Source organism: Daphnia magna, linkage group LG5, assembly GCF_020631705.1.
Source record: "Daphnia magna isolate NIES linkage group LG5, ASM2063170v1.1, whole genome shotgun sequence".
Classification (NCBI taxonomy): domain Eukaryota; kingdom Metazoa; phylum Arthropoda; class Branchiopoda; order Diplostraca; family Daphniidae; genus Daphnia; species Daphnia magna.
This window is the reverse complement of record NC_059186.1, coordinates 11,787,965-11,810,385: the sequence shown is the minus strand read 5'-3', so window position 1 is coordinate 11,810,385 and position 22,421 is coordinate 11,787,965. Positions and strand designations below refer to the sequence as shown.

At 37.9% G+C, this 22,421-nt stretch overlaps 3 protein-coding genes and 2 long non-coding RNA genes across 17 annotated transcripts; 3 read left to right on the top strand and 2 right to left on the bottom strand.

Annotated features, from left to right (window-relative positions):
* The first annotated feature begins 219 nt into the window (after positions 1-219).
* On the top strand, positions 220-3,894 carry LOC116934030. Of its 5 annotated transcripts, none has more exons than XM_045174171.1 (7): positions 312-704; positions 777-901; positions 1,378-1,438; positions 2,324-2,435; positions 2,495-2,613; positions 3,034-3,137; positions 3,234-3,894. In XM_045174171.1, the coding sequence occupies exons 1-7, from the start codon at positions 491-493 to the stop codon at positions 3,822-3,824; spliced, it is 1,326 nt and encodes a 441-aa protein (XP_045030106.1). In that variant the 5' UTR covers positions 312-490; the 3' UTR covers positions 3,825-3,894. The 5 variants fall into 5 exon arrangements, with proteins under 5 accessions (XP_045030107.1, XP_045030106.1, XP_045030105.1 ...); XM_045174170.1 differs by having other exon boundaries at positions 316-704; positions 2,495-2,664; XM_045174172.1 differs by lacking the exons at positions 312-704; positions 777-901; positions 1,378-1,438 and adding exons at positions 220-266; positions 2,016-2,117 and having other exon boundaries at positions 2,188-2,435; positions 2,495-2,664.
* LOC123472533 lies at positions 482-1,693 on the bottom strand. Its single transcript, XR_006646979.1, has 2 exons — positions 1,350-1,693; positions 482-1,073 (listed from the first exon to the last, which is right to left on the bottom strand). It is a non-coding gene; the product is annotated as an uncharacterized LOC123472533 (long non-coding RNA).
* Positions 3,860-9,493, bottom strand: LOC116922520 (probable cation-transporting ATPase 13A5). Of its 2 annotated transcripts, none has more exons than XM_032928880.2 (21): positions 9,182-9,493; positions 8,957-9,096; positions 8,742-8,889; positions 8,541-8,675; positions 8,398-8,464; positions 8,181-8,338; positions 7,974-8,109; positions 7,748-7,905; positions 7,482-7,670; positions 7,020-7,397; positions 6,867-6,957; positions 6,387-6,805; positions 6,104-6,285; positions 5,889-6,007; positions 5,697-5,827; positions 5,402-5,625; positions 5,186-5,337; positions 4,945-5,117; positions 4,731-4,878; positions 4,180-4,657; positions 3,860-4,094 (listed from the first exon to the last, which is right to left on the bottom strand). In XM_032928880.2, exons 1-21 carry the CDS (start codon positions 9,404-9,406, stop codon positions 3,929-3,931), a joined length of 4,017 nt encoding a protein of 1,338 aa, XP_032784771.2. In that variant the 5' UTR covers positions 9,407-9,493; the 3' UTR covers positions 3,860-3,928. The 2 variants fall into 2 exon arrangements, with proteins under 2 accessions (XP_032784771.2, XP_032784772.2); XM_032928881.2 differs by having other exon boundaries at positions 3,860-4,091; positions 9,182-9,482.
* On the top strand, positions 8,170-14,331 carry LOC116922521 (synaptic vesicle glycoprotein 2B). Of its 7 annotated transcripts, XM_045174166.1 has the most exons (15): positions 8,171-8,308; positions 8,368-8,507; positions 11,065-11,488; positions 11,767-11,894; positions 11,965-12,024; positions 12,097-12,169; positions 12,242-12,330; positions 12,401-12,563; positions 12,640-12,761; positions 12,833-13,071; positions 13,137-13,318; positions 13,394-13,659; positions 13,725-13,884; positions 13,946-14,073; positions 14,147-14,331. In XM_045174166.1, the coding sequence occupies exons 4-15, from the start codon at positions 11,816-11,818 to the stop codon at positions 14,200-14,202; spliced, it is 1,617 nt and encodes a 538-aa protein (XP_045030101.1). In that variant the 5' UTR covers positions 8,171-8,308; positions 8,368-8,507; positions 11,065-11,488; positions 11,767-11,815; the 3' UTR covers positions 14,203-14,331. The 7 variants fall into 7 exon arrangements, with proteins under 7 accessions (XP_045030098.1, XP_045030100.1, XP_032784776.1 ...); XM_045174163.1 differs by lacking the exon at positions 11,767-11,894 and having other exon boundaries at positions 8,170-8,308; positions 8,387-8,507; XM_045174165.1 differs by lacking the exon at positions 11,767-11,894 and having other exon boundaries at positions 8,170-8,308; positions 8,384-8,507.
* Positions 14,332-17,379: 3,048 nt separating this feature from the next.
* LOC123472553 lies at positions 17,380-18,137 on the top strand. Of its 2 annotated transcripts, XR_006647037.1 has the most exons (3): positions 17,389-17,644; positions 17,699-17,851; positions 17,973-18,137. It is a non-coding gene; the product is annotated as an uncharacterized LOC123472553 (long non-coding RNA). The 2 variants fall into 2 exon arrangements; XR_006647036.1 differs by having other exon boundaries at positions 17,380-17,644; positions 17,699-18,137.
* Positions 18,138-22,421: the final 4,284 nt, after the last annotated feature.

Sequence of the window (22,421 nt, the reverse complement as noted above, 5' to 3'; positions counted from 1 at the left end):
TTTATTATACAAGCATTTTTAAATTAAAATCCAAAAAATGAACTTTGCATTAAAATTAATTCTACGCACGATAAACATTTTTCTAAATGAAAAAAAAAATTCAAACACCATAATGTAACAATTCAAAAGGGGTAGTCCCATAAGAGCCTACGTTAAAGTAGGCCCTCTAGTTACACACCCGGCCAGAGTTGCCGATGTTGACGATTCCAATTTTCGTCCCATTTTCGCAGTCGACGGCTCTGGGAAGTACGCGTACCATATAACTCCTATAGATCTTATTGCAATTCAAAAGTACGCGACAAGCCAAAAGTCGTGCGCAGCTTACGCCGATGCGCACCACTGTGGCCTATAGCCGAACTAAAAATTGTTTTATGCTTGACTATAACCATTCGTACGATGCTTTACCACAGACGGATTGCCAGTTATTTTCCAGTTGACATTTCGTCCGTTGTTTCAGTCACTGCAGCGTAAAACCTTGTTATTAAATAACATGAGACGAGTTTGTTGTATTTGTGGTGAATTCGAAACGCAATCAAGAAAAAGTTCTTTCTCTTTTTTTTCAATTCCTAAGAAACATGGATTATTGCGTGCAAATGAGATCCAGTTAGTGGAAAGACGAATTTCAGCTTGGAATGCTATTCTTGGGCAGTATTTAAATAGACACTATGGTATTCAATGTGTTTGTTCCAACCATTTCCATTCAGGTATTTTTTTCATTTATAATAAATATTAGCCTACTGTTGCAGTAGTTAGGTAACTAAGGTAATATTTTGTAGGTAAACCATCATATCTGTACCTTGACAATGATGTTGATTGGGTTCCGTCCAAAAATTTATCCAACCTTCAACAACATGAAGAATCTGGTATTGAGAATGTGGCTGATTGCAGCTTACAACCTCAGGTAAACTTTTGGCTAATTCGGATAGTTTATATGACACTCGAGTGACTCGACTGCGTCATTATGAAACTACATCACAGTTTACTTTTTAAAATGAAAACAAACTTGCAGACAGGGCTGCCACTTTTTGAGAAGGGGGAACCCTGGAACGTTGCCAGTCTAGGGACACAAAACCCTAAAAGCAAAAAAAAAAATACCCAGAAAAATCCCTAAATGTATTTTTTCTAAAACCCTAAATTTTACCCTAGATTTTGCAATAACTGTTCAGAAATTTATTATCCTTATAGTCATTACCTTTTAAGTTTTAATAAAAAAACTAGAAGTCTTTGTACTTTTGTTTACTGGATTAAATAAACGCATGAAAAAATCACAAAAACATCACATTAGAAATAAAAAAATTGCTTCCGTTGATATTAAAACAACAAAACATATTAACAAAATGTGTTCATACCATTTGTTTTTTAATTTTAACTTTCTAGATTCACAAATTGATTCTGACGTCATTCACGCTTCGTCTAAAATCGCCAATCGTCATAACTCGTAAGTGAATGTTCACGCCTGTTGCCTCTTGGGTCTTGGGCTCTTGGCTGTTGCTGTAGTAGTAGGCTAGAAGGTAGTAGCTGTAGTTGCTGTAGTACCCCGATTCACAATTTAGATGTATTTTTTTACCGCGATTGACCACTTGGTGGCTCTCATAACATGTCTTTTTTTTAAGGCGGGAATAGCAATTTGGCACCAGTGGTGCCATATTTATCACTCACTAACCATAAAATCCTTAACGACCAATAAACTAAGGCAAAAATTTTTTTAAATCCCTTATATTTTTTAAATCAACCTGGACAGACCCTAGACCCTAGATTTCAGAATCTTCCCCCCTAGATTACAAAAAAAGGACCAAAATCCCCCTAAAAAGGGAAATATCCCTAGAAGTGGCAGCCCTGCTTGCAGATTCCATGACCATGAGTGCGATCTGTCTGCTTAACGGTAAAGCATCGTACGAATGGTTATAGTCAAGCATAAAACAATTTTTAGTTCAGCTATAGGCCACAGTGGTGCGCATCCGCGTAAGCTGCGCACGACTTTTGGCTTGTCGCGTACTTTTGAATTGCAATAAGATCTATACCATGCTGTTACATTAAGGTGTTTGAATTTTTTTACCGTGATAGAAGTTTCAAAGTGTTCCTTGCAGCTGTCAGCAGATTTCAGGATGGAAATTGCGGTATTATTATCAATGTACACTATCTGTAATGAGAAAGTACCGACTTTGTTTTGTTTGCTTTCGATAATAGTTGATAAAAGTGTTTCTTTCTTTGAATGTGATCTCGCACGTGGTTTATGCCTTAGACAGTTTGCCCCCTTGTTCTGGTGGATCGTCTCTTTTAGGCTTAGATAAGTGGGATAGTAAGTTTCTTCGTTGCTGTGAAGCTTCAGGTGATTGCCATGGCTATGCCTCTGATGTCGTAACACTTAAAGTGGTTGATTCATTACAAAAGTTATTGAACACTACGCTACCCATTCCAAGGTCAAGATTCAAAAGGTAAGGAATCTGGTATAGAAACCACAGATGTGGTGTCTTTACATTATCTCTTTTCTAAGGAAATTTGATTCCAGTCAATCGGAAGAAGAGGAAAAAAGTGAAACTAGACAAGAAACTGTCCACATCCTTCCTAGCCATGCTAGTGCTGAAGTTGCCTCTCCTGCCAGCCCATGCTGCCGTAATACAGTTTTAGTCTTATATCCAATCACTGGTCTTTCTGCCACCTCAAGCAAGTAGAATCTTACTAGTTTGCTTTCTTATAATCACGATTAAAACAGTGTTAATGTCAGAACTTGTTACTCTTGGGAAATTATGACCAAGTCATAATCCGATAGAAATCTCCTTTTAGTAACCTGGTAAACTTTGTCCCATTAGTCTATGAAGTCTATGAAGTCTGCTCTTTTACTTTTAATGACTTAATCCAAGGACATATAGACCGACACAACTTTTGAATGTTTCCCGCCCCGCTTCCTCTTTATCGATCGGGATCACGCAGCTGCGTCCTATTGATTATTTCAGCGTCTTGCCAAGAATAGCATGATACCGTTTGTTTATTCTTTATTTTATTTTTTCTCGACATCACTTCCATGTTCCATAGGGAAACGCGTGGCTATCGTCCAAATCAGACCTTTCAAACAACCAGTGGTGTATGACCGATGCTATGAAAGAAAATGCCGCATTTTACGCGGCAACTGCGTTCAAGTAAACACCGATTTCTCTTCAAAAATGGAATAGAGTTTTGCCTCTCCCACTGCATCCTTATAATCTAAAACTCGGTTTCATTCCTATCTCGTCTAGGTTTATGCACCCCAGCCGTTGTACATTCTAACAACAGAGGGTGGCGAAATGGCTGCCAAACTCGATTTCATTCTGGTCGAAGCTGGTTGTCAGTGTCAGTCACGTCCCTTGGGCGAGAGCCCGATCTCCGGTACAATGGGGGTGGATGCGACAGTGCCCGAAGCATTACGTATTATCACAGGTGGTGACTTTGACGAAGATTATTTCACCATGTTGGCGGCCATCGATGCAGCATCTGCAATTGCCGGGCTCAATCAAGCGACAACTCGTCCTGCAGTCACTGTCACTACTACGTCCAATTTAGATGCTCCGATTATCGATCCGCAAGAAGTTGGCAACCCTACCACCGTCATTCACAGTACTACTATTCCCCTCGTCAGTTCGCAGACAGAGATGATAACAAGCTCATCCTCCCTTGAGTCGAGTCACGATCTTAGCAGCGAGAATGAGATCACGTCTCCTTCACCTCCCGAATTAATAACTATCACTGTACCACCCTTGCCCAAATTACCAGATCACGGCCATCCTATCCTGATCCTTCCTGGTCAATTTAATCCCCTATTACTCTTGCTAAAAAAATTTCTTAGGTAGTCAGGTGCCTTGAAGAAAACGGAAATCAAGAAAAGTTATCTGAATAAAAGGCAGAAATTATTATTTTCAACAGTCTGGTGTAAATGCTGATATTGTCGCTAGTGTTATTCCGCCGGGTGTGGTCCATGGCCATTCAGATGACGCCTCTGCTGCGAAGGCGACAAGTCTGATGGCCTGCGGGAAACCCTATAGGCCAATAATTGGACATCAGAGTCTGGCTGCTCCGCGTTCTTCTCGTCCACTAACTGGAACACCCCTTGTCCCCTCCTGCTGGGAATGGAATCAAGAAAACAGGGGGAGTTGGTAAGAAGAGGGAATCCTCATTTTCGCTCCGATATCGATTATCTGCACTGACCTGCTGAGTGGACTTCTTTGTTCAACATCAATCTCAAAAGGAGGTGGAGTCACTTCGTGTTCCTCGTCTTCAAATGGGCGAATGGCCAAAACCTGAACCGGTGAACTCTGGGCACTCAAAAACTCGTCCGGAATTGAGGGCGGTCGTGGATGGAATTCGTACTCATACTCCTCATCTGTCGTCTTAGGTAGCGGAGAACGTGAAACCGATGGTGAAACTTCGACATTCGTAACAGGCACCTTCAATGGGATACTTTCGTGTGGATAGTCCTGCTCTAGTTTTGGGCCGTTAATCGTGTAACCGCCTCTCCGGCTGCCCTGGAACGTTCGAAACGTAGTTTTGCCTCTACCAACTAGATCTCGAAGGCTGTTGCGTCCTGGACTTGATGAAGGGATTTGATCCTCGCCTGACACGGAATCGCTCGCCCCTTTTTCGTTCGGGCTGGGAGGTTCGACTTGTAATGCCTCTTGTTCGAGATCTGAGTGCAAATTGCGTTCGTAATTTATCGGAATTATCTTGGATAAGAATTCTATAAATAATGCATGCCATACCTTTAGATATGTCTTTGCCACCTAATTTAGGCCAATCCGGTTTAGATTTCAACTCCTTTTCAATCTTTTGATAAGTATGACGTGCTGGGCGAAGCCGATTGAGGCGCGGCCACACCCATTGGTATATCCACCCACGTATCAGGTATTTCTATCCAGACGGAATTTGATAAATATTTTTCCAACTTTTAAACTGCTTTTTTTCTCTAGTAGTTACCTCCCAGCAGAAAGAGAAGAGACCACCGGCAAGACCCAATACAAGAATAACCACTGTATATTCAGGATGCGGTGGAGTCTTGAAATTCATCCAATAAACGAATCCATCGTTGGTAATAAACATGACGCAAAGCAACAGGATAGTTGCCCCAAAGGCCCAAATCATAAAGATTTCTGAAAATTTTTATGAGATTTAATTTATCGTTACATTTATTTGCTGTGCTGTATTAAAAAAAAATTACTGTTGGAAAAACTGCTACGACTGTAGGGTGGACTCGGAGCGAAAACAAAAGCTGCTACGATGGAGCCGATAGACATTAAATTGAAAAGAGTCGTTTCTTCATAGCTGGGATTCGGCGGATGCTTGCCCGGCTCAAAAACGTAAGGCTCAAACCTATAATTTTGAAGTCCTTTTATTTGAACAATCTCTTGGTAATAGTTTTCAAACTTGGACCTACCAGGGTTGAGCATGGCAATAGAACCAGCCAATTAGCAATACGATAGTTTGCCATGCCAAGAACGTGAAGAAAGAAAACAATGGCAAAAAGGCCCACAGATGCCGAAGAGGTCTACGTGGATGGAGGTATTTTGGCGGCGAAGCGTAACCAATGGTGAAAAAGGGTACAATCGCAATGCCAAAATCCCAAATGAAATACTGGAAATCACTGGGAGTGGTCGATATCTTTAATGGGATAGATAAACAGAATTCTCTAAGCAGTACGTGCCGGTGATGGAACAAATAAAAAGTAATACCGAATAAAGCATCAGGACGCCAACGAAGAAGATGAAACAGATTCCAATTGCAAACTGGAAAGTACCGAAAGCTGCATCCAGGGTAGTTCGTCCCTCGCATATCAGCGGAGCTACGCAGCTGATATTGGTTTCTGTAGCAATTATTGTAGATCTCGTTAACTGCCAAATTTTAGCATTTAATATCATTTGTACCTTGTGATGTAAAAGGAGCGGCTACGGAAGCGTCTGCCATTGAAAGAGATATGCCCGCATCGGCTGTCCTTAGAGCGCTGCAGTCGTTGCATCCATCACCCACCATGGCGACTTGACGCCTATAGTAAGTTCGTTTGATGCGGCCAGTCACGTACTACATTGCTACTTAATCTAAACTTTTCTTTCTTAGGGATAGGGTGGACGACTTTGCTTACCCAATTTTCTGTAGGGCTTCAATCAGATGCTGCTTGTGCTCCGGAGCCATTCTAGCAAAGACTTTACCTCGATGAATACATTTATCCAGAAGCGCCGCATCGTGAATACGAAGTAACTCGAAACTTTGACCGTCCATGGCGAAACAGTAATTGCCGTTATGAACATCTTGCATTTTTTTCATCTGCAGTCGCGCCGTTCAAGCAATCAGTGAAAAGGACAAACACCCATGGATTAAATTTCTGCTGAATTAGGCGCCATGCATTTATTAATTAAACAACGAACCGTTCCGGCGATAAATTCTGGCGTGGCTAATGGGTCGTTATAAAGGACTTGAAGATGCTGGGCACCGTGAATAGACGCGGGTACAATTGTAGCTTCTACTTGAATAACTCTTTGTACCCGGTCAATCATATCACAATCTTTAGCCACAGTGACAGCCGTTTGAAGATTATCGCCCGTCACCATAACCGTACGGATGTGAGCCTCATGCAAGATGCGAATAGCGGGAATTGTCTCTTTCTTTAATTGATTCCGCATTACTAACAGACCAATCAATTCCGGGTTGGCTTCTACCTCATCTCGTGTCATTTGCTGAATATGACTCCATGTGAAATGAGGATTTAAAGTCTTGACAGCCAACGCAATGACTCTATAACCCTGGATCGTGTAATGTTTGAGCACAGCGTAGTAATTCGATGGTACTGTAACGTGAAGAACATCGTCAGCAAACAATTCCAAACATTACAGAATTGAAAACTGAACCTGTTACAGGATCGCAAAGCTCGGCAATGATTTCTGGAGCCCCTTTGATGAATACATTGTAGTGTTTGTTTCCCTTCCGCTGGGCAATCACCTGTGGGTAAGATTAAAACTCTGAAATAGTCTGATTATGTGATAAGAAAATTCTAGACTAACCGTCATTCGTTTGACGGCTGATTCGAATGGAAAACGCTTGAGCAATCCGTACTCCACCGTTGGACTAAACGAACTTTCTCGCTTTTCGTTCCATAGTGGTGAGCTGACCAAGAAAGGTGTTTCCACTCCGTAAGCCGAGTTGACTCCAGGCGGTCCGTTGACAAAATTCCATTTCGTGGCATCGAACATTTTCCGGTCGATCGAGTACCCGTTCATCTGGTCGTTAACTTTAATCAATGTATGACAAGTTGCTGCGGCTTGCAATAATGGATGCGTTTCGGGGAGCGTCGACAACTGAGGCACTGGTTTTCGAAATTCTCCCTCCTGGATGGGAATGGCACCAGCCAAATCGATATCCGTCTCAGTCAAGGTTCCCGTCTAAAATAGTTTATTCGTGTATTATTGATGGTGCTGTTTATAGCGACATGGATTTTTTTTTTTCTTCTATAGAATTATAAATACTTTGTCGAAGCAAGCAACATCGACTCCACCACTTAAGCTAATGTGCTTGGCGCTGAGGCAGAAGATCTTCTTGTCTCTAAGACGACGCTGTGCAAATGCTGTGGTTGCCGTTAAAGCGGCTGGAAGCATGGGTGGAACGACGAACGTCACAATATCAAGTGAGTGGAGAATAATCTCTTTTGTGTTTCCCTGGTTGTTTAAAAATAATTTTTATTCCAATATCTCCTTTTTCCAGCTACAAGTTTAAGTCGGTATGATTTACGTACTCCATTTCTAATCCATGTGTAGGCGGAGTAAATCATCCCACCTAATCCGAAGACGAGGAAAAGAATCGCCACTTGAATCAAATCAGCATAGAAGCGGAAATGGATCGGTTTGGGAAATAAAATGGCCCGTATGAGTTCTCCTTTCGACGTCATAAATCCTGTAATTTAATTGAATATACGACTCATCGTCTGTTGTTGATAATGCTTTATCATTCTAAAATGAGACCTGTTCTGATGACTACGGCTTTCAGGAAAACGTTATTGCCTTCTGGACGGCCTTGAAGCAGCTGCGTCCCGTTAAAAAGAATGTGACGCTTGTGCACTTCGTACTCAAAGGTTTCATGATCTCGAGGCACGGGCATCTATTGGAATCGCAAACAGAAAAAGTTTCAAATCCAAATAATCAAGATTTTTTTTTATAGATATGGCATACCTTTGTGATGGGATAGCTTTCACCGGTCAACATGGACTCGTCAACCGAGCAAGTTCCTTCCACTAAAACAGCATCACAATGAAAAGGTACTTGGTCATCTAATGGGTTGATGCACAGAATGTCTCCAGGTACGAGTTGTTGAGTTAAAATCCTTTTCTCTACATCACAAATGTATTTATATTTATAGCAACGATTAACTCTAGTAGCTTTCGTTTACCTGTTCCGTCGCGGATAACAATGGCCGATCCTGCCACATGAACCTTTTTCTTCAATGCAACCATGTGCTAGTTTCACCAGGGAAAAGAATAATGATTAAATTCTTCACTGGTAATCAAATTTTATTTCTCAATTTTGGAGTACTTTTCTTCTTTCGTAAACACTGGAACCAACTGCAATCATCGTGGTTGCCAGAACCAGACATGAGTAATCGTAATAAGCTTGAGCCATCCAAACGACGATAGTGTAGAATTGAAAGAGGTAGAAGGGATTGGAAATCTTGTCGGCAACAGAACAATTAGATCAACTCGTATTTTTTAAAATTCCTACTCACATTCGAAATACCTCTTTAAGAATAAGATGGTAAACAGGTCGCATTGTAATCCGGATAAAATTTGCTCCGTATTTCTGCTGCCTTTCGTTAACATCTTGCATGTTCAATCCATCGGGATTTTCATGAAATGATAGACATTCAATGTTGGCATCGTAGCATCTGCGACAATCGATTTTGCTGTTTTAGTCTTTGATCAAACTTACGACATTAGTTTAGATATACGTACTGTAATCGAGTAAACTCGAGTGTTTCGATATCCCATACATATTTGACCCTTTTGTTGACAAAAAATCGAGTTTTAGGCTGCAGGATTGGGCCGCACCTTTCCTCCTGTGCATCTTCCTCGAAAAATACCCCAAACGAATCCTTTTTTGTTTTCGATCGTACAATTATTTCTTCTGTTTTATGGTGTAACTAAATCACTCCCAGTTAAAAGTTAAGTTGCTTGTACCTTGACTAGTATTTTTGAAGCATGTTGAAGGGGACATTCCTTGTAAAACATCCACATTTTGATGTCCTTTCGCCAAACGAGTAGTATGAGTAGTAGACCGAACGTTAGAAGCACGGCTAGACATGCCAAAGCACACCGGCCTCGATGGACCTGGTATCCTTTCACCTCCAATTGGTCAGTTCCATCTTCATTGATTTTGACGGGCAGCGAGTCGCTCTGTCCCATTACGACGGCTTCACCAACATTCAACTAAACAAGCACATCTGTGTACGTATCTTTACTGCGCCTTTTGCTCCGTTAACTATTGGGTCAAAAAATCTTTATCAGTTGTGTATTATCGTGTTCGAATCAAAGACAAGATAAGACCGGCGACGGCGAAATATTTTCAGTCTTTGCCTAATAATGCATATTACGGCAACCTGTTTCTATCCGGTGCAAGAAACATGGTGATATCTCCTAATTTCAGCTCATATTGAGTCACTTCCGCTTGTGATACAGAATAATAGTTGCTAAAAAATAATGTAAAAATAGAAGTGGAATTTGAAAAAGAGAGAAATTAAGTTTACGTAAAATTAGAGCAAATCGAAATCAAAACATGAAATTTAACAGTCATCATGCGGCTCTTAATAGTAAGCATCTTGTCACCCTGGCACGCCCGTAATCTACCTTTGTTGCTATGTCTTATCTTTATTGCCTGTGAACTATGAACATACGAGAGGTTGTGCAATTAACAAATTGCTTCTCGATTGTAGTCATAGATAATTGCGGTCGTTTGACATGCAATAGTCAATGCTTCAGTGAGCTTGATTTTTTCTAATGGGGAATATGTTGGGATTCACAAGCAGATAAACAAGTTCGTTCCTTTAATGGGTTTCAAAGGAAACATTTAAGTTGACCGAAAACCCAAAGTTTTTGCGAAGAAGCTAGCGCCGTAAGGGACATCTTGGCTTATTGGCTTATTGGCCGTAACTCATGTAGATACGTATGCTATAATTTATCTCCTCCTCCCCCACCCCTCCCACAGATGAAAACAGCTTGCTTTATATCCATTTATTCTTATTATCGCAGGGAAATTTGAGCAGCCTTGCAAATATCCTGAGTTTAATGAAGAAAACGAAATTCTATTGCGCTGTTCCGAGAATGTGAAAATTACCACTACGGGCAATAAGATTCAAATAGTGGGACAAGCTTTATCTTGCAAACGGCTCTTTCTTTCAAAAGCTAAAGAGTTTTCAAAATCAAATTAGGCGTAATTTGGACTAATGGATTTACTTCCACTAGAGATATGAAAGTAGTTATTGCGACTTTCGTCATTAAAAACAATCAAACCATACTCACGTGAAAGTATTTGATTTGCCACCGACCCACAGTCTTGAGTGTCCAGTAACTTTGACTGAAAGATTCTGACTGCCATTTTTTCCTGTTCGAATTCTTCTTTTTCTATAATTCCTTTTAAGAGCAAGCGACGATCATTTAATGCGGTATCCGTTTTTCATCGGACAAACCACTTGCGCGTGAAGTACCGTAGTGTTCTGGATTCGGGCACTGGAGCTCTTTTATGCAGGATGTGTTGAAGATGTTTCAAAGCTGATTCGATGTGACAGGATCAACAATTCCCTTTAAGGAAACCGCAGTTTGACCATTTTTGGAAATGTCAATCACTCAATTCTAGTTTTATCTGTGTTCTTTTATCTGCCGCGTCTGCCGATTAAAAATCGAGAGGGAGAATAGGAAAAAAGCTGATGCTGAAATTGGAAAAAAGTTAAAGACTAATAAGGGCGATTTTTTTCTAGCCCCTCAATTCGCTTTTAAGCCGAAATTCAAGTTACGTTTTTAAGGGAAAATGAGCCATTGAAATCACGATTTCATTTATTTTCTTTTAGATTATGTTCAGTATAGCAGATTAAACTCAGAGCCATAAACAGGCTAGGAGGTAATGACTTACACAGCATCCTGGAATTCTGGGTTTGTAGGAATTGAAAAATTTCGGAAATGGAAATGAAGAAAACATTCTGTAATTGGATGATATTTGGGTGTGTGGCAACCATGTTAATGATTTTTTTTTTCTTTTTTCCCTTAGTACTTTTTTTGTTGTTGTCTGCTGTTGCGCATAGGATTTGTCTTTATTTTCGAACGAGTTGTAAGCGCCAGTTTGTGTTGTCAAAAACATCATAGTAGAAATAAAAAGTATTTAGCATGATTAGCTGTCTTCTTTTGTGTTGATAATGAGTTACTATACGCGTTCACGAGTATCGTCCGCCGTGTATTCTCCCTTGATTGAGAACGGTTATGAAATAACCAACGATGGTACGTGAACTTAGGCTGTTTAAGTGGAACTTGTTTGAATTTTTACTTGCGTTATATAAGAAACTTACATAAAGTAACCGAAGCTATCACTCAATCAAAATGCCATATCGTTTGCGACCTTTTCTATTACCTGTCATGAATTCTGGTGATGTTGATGTGTTGTATTTGTCTTTAACTTCTGTCATCTGTGAAAATAGGATGAGTGATAGGAGCTGTATAATGGGTTCAAAGTAGAAGATTCCCTTATCATATGTAATGTCTCTAGTGTAATGTAACAGTTATAGAAAAAAATTGTCAGTTGGCCATATGCTGTAATCCGATGTTGTCATGGATAGAAAAGACAGCATTTCAGAGTCGTCACGTTCATCAGTGTCCCAGACTTCACTAAAGAATGTCACTAAATATGGTGCTTTTATTATTCTTAACTATTCAAAGTTTGAAGTTATCTTAAAATTGAAACCAATTGTTATTCTTAGATGAAGGTGGTCCCAGAAGATCAACGAGAGCAGACTATGAAACAGCTATTGCAGCTACAGGTAATACTATACACTCTGAATTGTTTTGGTCAGATATTACTTAACCAAACAGTTTGATGTTTTCTGTTTCAGAATATGGAAAATTTCATTATTGGTTGCTCCTAGCATGTGGTTGGGCTAATGCAGCTGATGCTGTTGAAATTCTGTAAGTTTCAAAAGAATCATTTTTGCTACTTGTAGCACAGAAACATGATCATGTTCAACTGATTCATTTCAGATGTGTTTCTTTCCTTTTACCGTCGGCAGAATGTGATCTCTTATTAACCTCCACTGACAAAGGAATTCTCTCTGCCATTGTTTTCCTAGGTAGTTGGATTGTAAAGGGAAACATTAAAAACATTAACTAAAATGTTTTATTTTTTTAACCCCATACCAGGAATGATGATTGGTGGCTACCTGTGGGGAGGTTTGGGTGATTCCTTAGGAAGACGTGGTGTTTTGATGGTATCAATGACCGTCAACGCAATTTTCGGCATGTTGTCTAGCCTGGCCATGACATTTCCGACATTTTTGGTTTTGCGATTTTTGTCAGGTCTCGGGTAATTGCTTACTATCCCAAAAAATGTACGTCTTTTAAAAACTACTAAAACCATCTTTAAAACGTTTGAACAACAGAATTGGTGGGAGTATTCCTGTAACTTGGTCCTATTATGCCGAGTTTCAACCCAAAGCAAAAAGAGGTGCCATGCTTTCGTTTTTGGCTGCGTTCTGGATGGTTGGGAACTTGGTAGTTGCAGGTAACGTCAAGTTCAACATTTTAAATTCGTTGTTTGTTTCTGTGTCTAATGCACACTCCGTCTTTGTATAGGACTTGCTTGGGCTATTATACCGCTTACATTTGAGTACGAATCAGCCAATTTCCAGTTCAACTCATGGAGGCTATTTACTCTACTTTGTGGTATTCCAAGCTTATCAGTCGCAATTACCCTCATATTCTTTCCTGAATCGCCTCGATATTTGCTGTCGCAAGGGGACGAAGAGGGGGCACTAGAAGTGTTCCGTCGTATTTATGCCTCAAATACCGGTAGGCCAGTTAGTCAATACCCGGTAGGTTATAAAATAAACAAGTTTCTAATATGAAATCTCACTGAATGATAATTTGATTTTAAAAGTTTACAAACCTGGAGCTTGACGATGATATGTTGTCAACCGTTTCTCATCATAGCGAAAAATTATTCAGAAGAATTAAAAGGATATGTCATCGAGTGGGGTCGCAATCAAAGTTGGCTTTTGGTCCTGCTGTACGAAGATCAATGATTTTAATGATTATTATCAACTTCGCCATCCAATTCGGGTAAGCTTGTCGTGTTCACAATTAGTAGTTACATAGAAGTCGACAATAAGAAATATTTTTTATTTATGTTGTCAGTTATTACGGGTTATGGCTTTGGTTCCCGGAACTCTTCAATCGATTGCAAGTCTATTACGAAGATCACAATGTTACAGTTTCCGTTTGCGAAGTCGTGGATTTTAAACCGAATACCACTGGACAAGACCCATTCGAACATTGTAAAGACGCTGCACCACCCGATAACCAGGTTTTCATCAACGCATTTATCGTAGCGATTGCTCCTTTACCAGCTAATATTTGGACGATATTTCACATGGATAAGCTTGGGAGAAAATTCTTTCTTGGTACGTAAAGAAAGAAATCATATGGTATTGATTTATGTACCTTACGGTTTGATATTCGAGTGTAGTGTTCAGCATGATTGGATCTGGTCTGGCAGCCTTCCTTATTTGGCTAGTTCGTAGCAGTGCCGGCAATTTGGCGTTATCTTGTATCTTTGGAGCTGTGTCTACTATGGGTTTCAACGCATTGGACTGTCTGGGAGCGGAATTATTTCCTACAAACGTTCGGTGAGCTCTTTATTAAATAGTTAAGAAGACCATAATAACTAATTTAGTGTTTATTATGTAGCTCCACGGCAATGTCCATAACATTGGCAGCCGCTCGGCTTGGAGCAATATTAGGCAATATTATTTTTGGGGTTTTCGTTGATGTTGCTTGCGCCATTCCAATTCTTCTAGTCGCGACACTCTTAATGTGTAAGTTTTATTTTTACTAACAATTTGATTTGGTGAATACTATAATGAACCTCTTCTTCGTTCCCCGTCTCAGTTGGTGGTCTACTAGGACTTTGGCTTCCGAACACTACCAAAGAACCATTATTATAAGTTTAAGCATTTAGCTAACGATACCGGTTTGTACACACATCCATTAAGAAAATTATTAGTGTTTAAGCTATAAATTGGCCTCAATTTGTTGGTATCGTTAATAGAAGTTCATTACATGAGTTCAATCAAGCACTAAGTTCTGCTAGCGGAAATTTTTTTCATGTTTTTTACTCTTACGCATCTAGTGACAAAAAAAAGAACTAATCTATTGCCAATGGCAATTACAGCATCTCGACACTTTTTAGCCCGATGAGTTGCGCCTCCTCCATGCTTCATGTAAGCAATCTTGAAATGACCAATCAACAGTAATTGTGGTTTATATTTGGCTTTCACATGCAACTCTGTAACAAATATTTATATTAGCTAAACTGTTAGAAAACACCTACCCACTTAACAAGTAACATTTTGGCAACTTTGAGGGGAGTGGATTATTTGGAAAATAAAATATTACGGGATTTGAGTTGCTATAAGAAGCTAGCCCAGATGCCAACCGTCTGATCTTCATTTTGATCGCGATTCGAGTCAACACATTCCATCATGCCAGGGAACAGTCGTTTTTCGACCATTCCTTTCACAGAATTTTATGACTGGAGTTCCTGCAATTCCTGATACCCACCTGCCCCAAAAGGTACGTAAAAGCGGTACATTTTAATAACTGATTTTGCTGTAAACATGAATACCGCCTATTAGGTTATAGACAAGATGGTTGAAGCCGTCTTAATTGTTCCAGGAATTTCCAGGGTCTTGTATGACCTGACGGCGAAACCACCCGGGAAAATGGAATGGGAATGATTTGATTTACGAACGTTGCTTAGGTAAGTGATCTCCGCACTCCCTATAGGACACGGATACGTAGTTGTATCATTGACCGGATTTAGATGGGAGTTATCCCTGAGAGATTTACCTTGGTAAAGCTAGAAGGCTATGCCGTGGTTATTATGAACAGTGGATTCAGTAAAGACGTTTGAAATTGAAAAATCAATCAGCTTTGTCGTCTCGTGAAAATCTCTTAAACTCGCTTTTTTTTCGCCCTAACTTTTTTTTGCTCTTTTGCGTTTATTTCATAAACTGTAAAGCGCGTTAGAAAATTGACGTGATTTCCGTGAATATCTTTGAAATCTGCATCGAAATCAAGTAATTTGAGCAAAATTTGAAATATGGCCAAAAATGAAAAAGTGGGAAGGGTATAGCCTTACCACTTTTGTCAAAATCTGTAAAAAACGACATCTCTTGTAATTAAAAAAAAAATCACTGATAATAATCAAAATTGAACGCTGATTTCAATCATGTGATTGGTTTTGTTGTTAAATCAATCACTTTTGAAATCAAATAAAACAAAATGCTCTTAGCGCCCTAACTTTGTTTTTTGCTCTTTTGCGTTTATTTCATAATCTTTAAAGCACGTTAAAAAATTGACTTGATTTCCATGAATATCTTAAAAATCTGAATCGAATTCATGTGTTTTGAGCAAAATTTGAAATTTGGCAAAAAACGAAAAAGTGGGAAGGGTATACCACTTACCACTTTTGTCAAAATCTGTAAAAAACGACATCTCTTGGAATTCAACAAAAATCACTGATAATAATCAAAATTGAACGCTGATTTCAATCATCTGATTGGTTTTGTTGTTAAATCAATCACTTTTGAAATAAAATAAAACAAAATACTCTTAGCGCCCTAACTTTGTTTTTTGCTCTTTTCCGTTTATTTCATAATCTTTAAAGCACGTTAAAAAATTGACTTGATTTCCATGAATATCTTAAAAATCTGAATCGAATTCATGTGTTTTGAGCAAAATTTGAAATTTGGCAAAAAACGAAAAAGTGGGAAGGGTATAGCCTTACCACTTTTGTCAAAATCTGTAAAAAATGACATCTCTTGGAATTCAACAAAAATCACTGATAATAATCAAAATTGAACGCTGATTTCAATCATGTGATTGGTTTTGTTGTTAAATCAATCACTTTTGAAATAAAATAAAACAAAGTGCTGTTAGCGCCCTAACTTTATTCTTTGCTCTTCTACGTTTATTTCATAATCTTTAAAGCACGTTAAAAAATTGACTTGATTTCCATGAATATCTTAAAAATCTGAATCGAATTCATATGTTTTGAGCAAAATTTGAAATTTGGCCAAAAACGAAAAAGTGGGAAGGGTATACCACCTTCAAATCATCAAATGAATTTTGGTTCTCAACGGGGTCAAAATAAAGTTTTGTTCCATAGCTTTTGTTTGGCATCAAATACTAAATGAAAATTAACACAAGTTTAATTCGAAAACTAAATACTTACATTACATGACATACAAATATTTATTGTGTAATGATCAAAATCTAAATTTCCCGATAGGGATTCAATCAAAACACTAATCTTTCGTTCGTTTTTTTATTTTAGATGCTGTGCCGCTGAGATTGGTCTCCTTTTGTAGAGGAAATAACGCAGCAGCTCCCGGTCGAGTCCCCGTTTTTATCGGCTGAATGGCAAAGGAGTTTCCCGATAGGGATTCTATCAAAACTCGCATTTCCCAACCCCCTGATACAGGCACCCTTACCTTTCTACAACGACCGGTGGATCGACCGACACTTTTTCTGAGACTTTACCCCAGAGATGGCGCTGATGGCGCGGCGATTTCAGGGGTGTCCGCACTAATCTTTCGTTCGTTTTTTTTTTTAAGATGCTGTGCCGCTGAGATTGGTCTCCATTTGTAGAGGAAATAACGCAGCAGCTCCCGGTCGAGTCCCCGTTTTTATCGGCTGAACGACGAAGGAGTGTGGAGCAGTTTAGTCAGCCAACTCGAGTCGATTTCAGGGTCTCGGACGTATCCTTTATACGTTTTCTTATTTTAGATGCTGCGTCGCAAAACTTGACGTCGTGTTGTAGAGGAGATAACGTGGAGATTAACGAAGGGGTCCTGTCAATTATCGGCTCAACAATAAAGGAATGCGGAGCAATCTAAGAGCGACTCGACATTTCTGGAGATTTTTTTTCAGAGAGATGGCGTGTCGGTCATGAAGATAGGGAAAAATCAGGCCGCGAAGTTATTTTTCAAGGCGAGGCTTTGTGCGTCGCCCGGCAACGGACAGGTTTTTTCACAGGCCGTGTGAGCTCCATTGTTTCGATCATGGTCGTCTACATAAAAATGGGCAACTACGGAACGCCGTTTGATCCACTTTTTAATAGTTGTCCGTTTATTTAGCAAATAAATAAACAACTTGTACTGCCATGTAGCGATTTCGATAGACGACGCCTTCAAGGGAGGAGGAGTCTACAACATATTGAATTTATCGATCGATTGTTAGGCCGATTTCGATCAGCATTGTATAGTTAATGAATGACAACTTGACGAGATCTTGACACGCACGTTGGAAGTGTACGCGTGTTTGCACCTCGATGAGCGTTGCACAATAACAAAGCTCCGTTGGTGAGCGTATTGATTAATAAAGGTATTTAAGGCATTATCCAATTAGTCATGCCATAATGTCTCACTTTGTTGGCAGCTAGGTGAAGTCCTTGAGTGCCTCAAGGACTTTGTTTTGTTTTAGCAGTATTTTTTCCTTCAACAATTAATCTTGCATCTCCAACCGTGGAATGAGTTACATGTGACTCGAGACAAACAAACAGTGCAATTGCAACAATATAATTAGTCAGCGGTAAACAACACATTCTATCTGAGAATAGTTTAGACTTTTTGAGCGTATCTTTTGTTTATCACATGTTGCATTTTAATTACTGTTATTTTTAAATTTATATCCATGGTTTTTCTTCGACTAGATATAAATTTGCCATATCTTCATGCCAACCACAAGGATTCTGCTTTTGCACACACCTTGCTAATTATAATTTTGCACCTTGCCTTGGGAAGGCTATACCCTTCCCACTTTTTCATTTTTGGCCAAATTTAAAATTTTGCTTAAAATACATGAATTCGAATCAAAATTGAATGAAAATCACGAAAATCAGGTTTATTTTCCTATTGGTCTTATAGTTTTTGATTTAATCCTTAAAAACCCAAAATTAAGTTGTTGCGCTAACAGCACTGTTTCGTTAATTTTTGAAACGGCTGGTTTAACGAGAAAACCAATAACTAAATCGAAATCAGCGTTCAATTTTGATTATTCCGTGTGATTTTTGGAGAATTTCAAGAGATGTCGTTTTTGGTAGATTTTGACAAAAGTGGGAAGGCTATACCCTTCCCACTTTTTCATTTTTGGCCAAATTTCAAATTTTGCTTAAAATACATGAATTCGAATCAAAATTGAATGAAAATCACGAAAATCAGGTTTATTTTCCTATTGGTCTTATAGTTTTTGATTTAATCCTTAAAAACCCTAAATTAAGTTGTTGCGCTAACAGCACTGTTTCGTTAATTTTTGAAACGGCTGGTTTAACGAGAAAACCAATTACTAAATCGAAATCAGCGTTCAATTTCGATTATTCCATGTGATTTTTGGAGAATTTCAAGAGATGTCGTTTTTGGTAGATTTTGACAAAAGTGGGAAGGCTATACCCTTCCCACTTTTTCATTTTTGGCCAAATTTCAAATTTTGCTTAAAATACATGAATTCGAATCAAAATTGAATGAAAATCACGAAAATCAGGTTTATTTTCCTATTGGTCTTATAGTTTTTGATTTAATCCTTAAAAACCCTAAATTAAGTTGTTGCGCTAACAACACTGTTTCGTTAATTTTTGAAACGGCTGGTTTAACGAGAAAACCAATAACTAAATCGAAATCAGCGTTCAATTTCGATTATTCCGTGTGATTTTTGGAGAATTGCAAGAGATGTCGTTATTGGTAGATTTACCCTTCCCACTTTTTCATTTTTGGCCAAATTTCAAATTTTGCTTAAAATACATGAATTCGAATCAAAATTGAATGAAAATCACGAAAATCAGGTTTATTTTCCTATTGGTCTTATAGTTTTTGATTTAATCCTTAAAAACCCTAAATTAAGTTGTTGCGCTAACAGCACTGTTTCGTTAATTTTTGAAACGGCTGGTTTAACGAGAAAACCAATAACTAAATCGAAATCAGCGTTCAATTTCGATTATTCCGTGTGATTTTTGGAGAATTTCAAGAGATGTCGTTTTTGGTAGATTTTGACAAAAGTGGGAAGGCTATACCCTTCCCACTTTTTCATTTTTGGCCAAATTTCAAATTTTGCTTAAAATACATGAATTCGAATCAAAATTGAATGAAAATCACGAAAATCAGGTTTATTTTCCTATTGGTCTTATAGTTTTTGATTTAATCCTTAAAAACCCAAAATTAAGTTGTTGCGCTAACAGCACTGTTTCGTTAATTTTTGAAACGGCTGGTTTAACGAGAAAACCAATAACTAAATCGAAATCAGCGTTCAATTTCGATTATTCCGTGTGATTTTTGGAGAATTTCAAGAGATGTCGTTTTTGGTAGATTTTGACAAAAGTGGGAAGGCTATACCCTTCCCACTTTTTCATTTTTGGCCAAATTTCAAATTTTGCTTAAAATACATGAATTCGAATCAAAATTGAATGAAAATCACGAAAATCAGGTTTATTTTCCTATTGGTCTTATAGTTTTTGATTTAATCCTTAAAAACCCTAAATTAAGTTGTTGCGCTAACAGCACTGTTTCGTTAATTTTTGAAACGGCTGGTTTAACGAGAAAACCAATAACTAAATCGAAATCAGCGTTCAATTTCGATTATTCCGTGTGATTTTTGGAGAATTTCAAGAGATGTCGTTTTTGGTAGATTTTGACAAAAGTGGGAAGGCTATACCCTTCCCACTTTTTCATTTTTGGCCAAATTTCAAATTTTGCTTAAAATACATGAATTCGAATCAAAATTGAATGAAAATCACGAAAATCAGGTTTATTTTCCTATTGGTCTTATAGTTTTTGATTTAATCCTTAAAAACCCTAAATTAAGTTGTTGCGCTAACAGCACTGTTTCGTTAATTTTTGAAACGGCTGGTTTAACGAGAAAACCAATTACTAAATCGAAATTAGCGTTCAATTTCGATTATTCCGTGTGATTTTTGGAGAATTTCAAGAGATGTCGTTTTTGGTAGATTTTGACAAAAGTGGGAAGGGTATACCCTTCCCACTTTTTCATTTTTGGCCAAATTTCAAATTTTGCTTAAAATACATGAATTCGAATCAAAATTGAATGAAAATCACGAAAATCAGGTTTATTTTCCTATTGGTCTTATAGTTTTTGATTTAATCCTTAAAAACCCTAAATTAAGTTGTTGCGCTAACAGCACTGTTTCGTTAATTTTTGAAACGGCTGGTTTAACGAGAAAACCAATTACTAAATCGAAATCAGCGTTCAATTTCGATTATTCCGTGTGATTTTTGGAGAATTTCAAGAGATGTCGTTTTTGGTAGATTTTGACAAAAGTGGGAAGGCTATACCCTTCCCACTTTTTCATTTTTGGCCAAATTTCAAATTTTGCTTAAAATACATGAATTCGAATCAAAATTGAATGAAAATCACGAAAATCAGGTTTATTTTCCTATTGGTCTTATAGTTTTTGATTTAATCCTTAAAAACCCTAAATTAAGTTGTTGCGCTAACAGCACTGTTTCGTTAATTTTTGAAACGGCTGGTTTAACGAGAAAACCAATAACTAAATCGAAATCAGCGTTCAATTTCGATTATTCCGTGTGATTTTTGGAGAATTTCAAGAGATGTCGTTATTGGTAGATTTTGACAAAAGTGGGAAGGGTATACCCTTCCCACTTTTTCATTTTTGGCCAAATTTCAAATTTTGCTTAAAATACATGAATTCGAATCAAAATTAAATGAAAATCACGAAAATCAGGTTTATTTTCCTATTGGTCTTATAGTTTTTGATTTAATCCTTAAAAACCCTAAATTAAGTTGTTGCGCTAACAGCACTGTTTCGTTAATTTTTGAAACGGCTGGTTTAACGAGAAAACCAATTACTAAATCGAAATCAGCGTTCAATTTCGATTATTCCGTGTGATTTTTGGAGAATTTCAAGAGATGTCGTTTTTGGTAGATTTTGACAAAAGTGGGAAGGCTATAACCCTTCCCACTTTTTCATTTTTGGCCAAATTTCAAATTTTGCTTAAAATACATGAATTCGAATCAAAATTGAATGAAAATCACGAAAATCAGGTTTATTTTCCTATTGGTCTTATAGTTTTTGATTTAATCCTTAATAACCCTAAATTAAGTTGTTGCGCTAACAGCACTGTTTCGTTAATTTTTGAAACGGCTGGTTTAACGAGAAAACCAATAACTAAATCGAAATCAGCGTTCAATTTCGATTATTCCGTGTGATTTTTGGAGAATTTCAAGAGATGTCGTTTTTGGTAGATTTTGACAAAAGTGGGAAGGGTATACCCTTCCCACTTTTTCATATTTGGCCAAATTTCAAATTTTGCTTAAAATACATGAATTCGAATCAAAATTGAATGAAAATCACGAAAATCAGGTTTATTTTCCTATTGGTCTTATAGTTTTTGATTTAATCCTTAAAAACCCTAAATTAAGTTGTTGCGCTAACAGCACTGTTTCGTTAATTTTTGAAACGGCTGGTTTAACGAGAAAACCAATTACTAAATCGAAATCAGCGTTCAATTTCGATTATTCCGTGTGATTTTTGGAGAATTTCAAGAGATGTCGTTTTTGGTAGATTTTGACAAAAGTGGGAAGGCTATACCCTTCCCACTTTTTCATTTTTGGCCAAATTTCAAATTTTGCTTAAAATACATGAATTCGAATCAAAATTGAATGAAAATCACGAAAATCAGGTTTATTTTCCTATTGGTCTTATAGTTTTTGATTTAATCCTTAAAAACCCTAAATTAAGTTGTTGCGCTAACAGCACTGTTTCGTTAATTTTTGAAACGGCTGGTTTAACGAGAAAACCAATTACTAAATCGAAATCAGCGTTCAATTTCGATTATTCCGTGTGATTTTTGGAGAATTTCAAGAGATGTCGTTTTTGGTAGATTTTGACAAAAGTGGGAAGGCTATACCCTTCCCACTTTTTCATTTTTGGCCAAATTTCAAATTTTGCTTAAAATACATGAATTCGAATCAAAATTGAATGAAAATCACGAAAATCAGGTTTATTTTCCTATTGGTCTTATAGTTTTTGATTTAATCCTTAAAAACCCTAAATTAAGTTGTTGCGCTAACAGCACTGTTTCGTTAATTTTTGAAACGGCTGGTTTAACGAGAAAACCAATAACTAAATCGA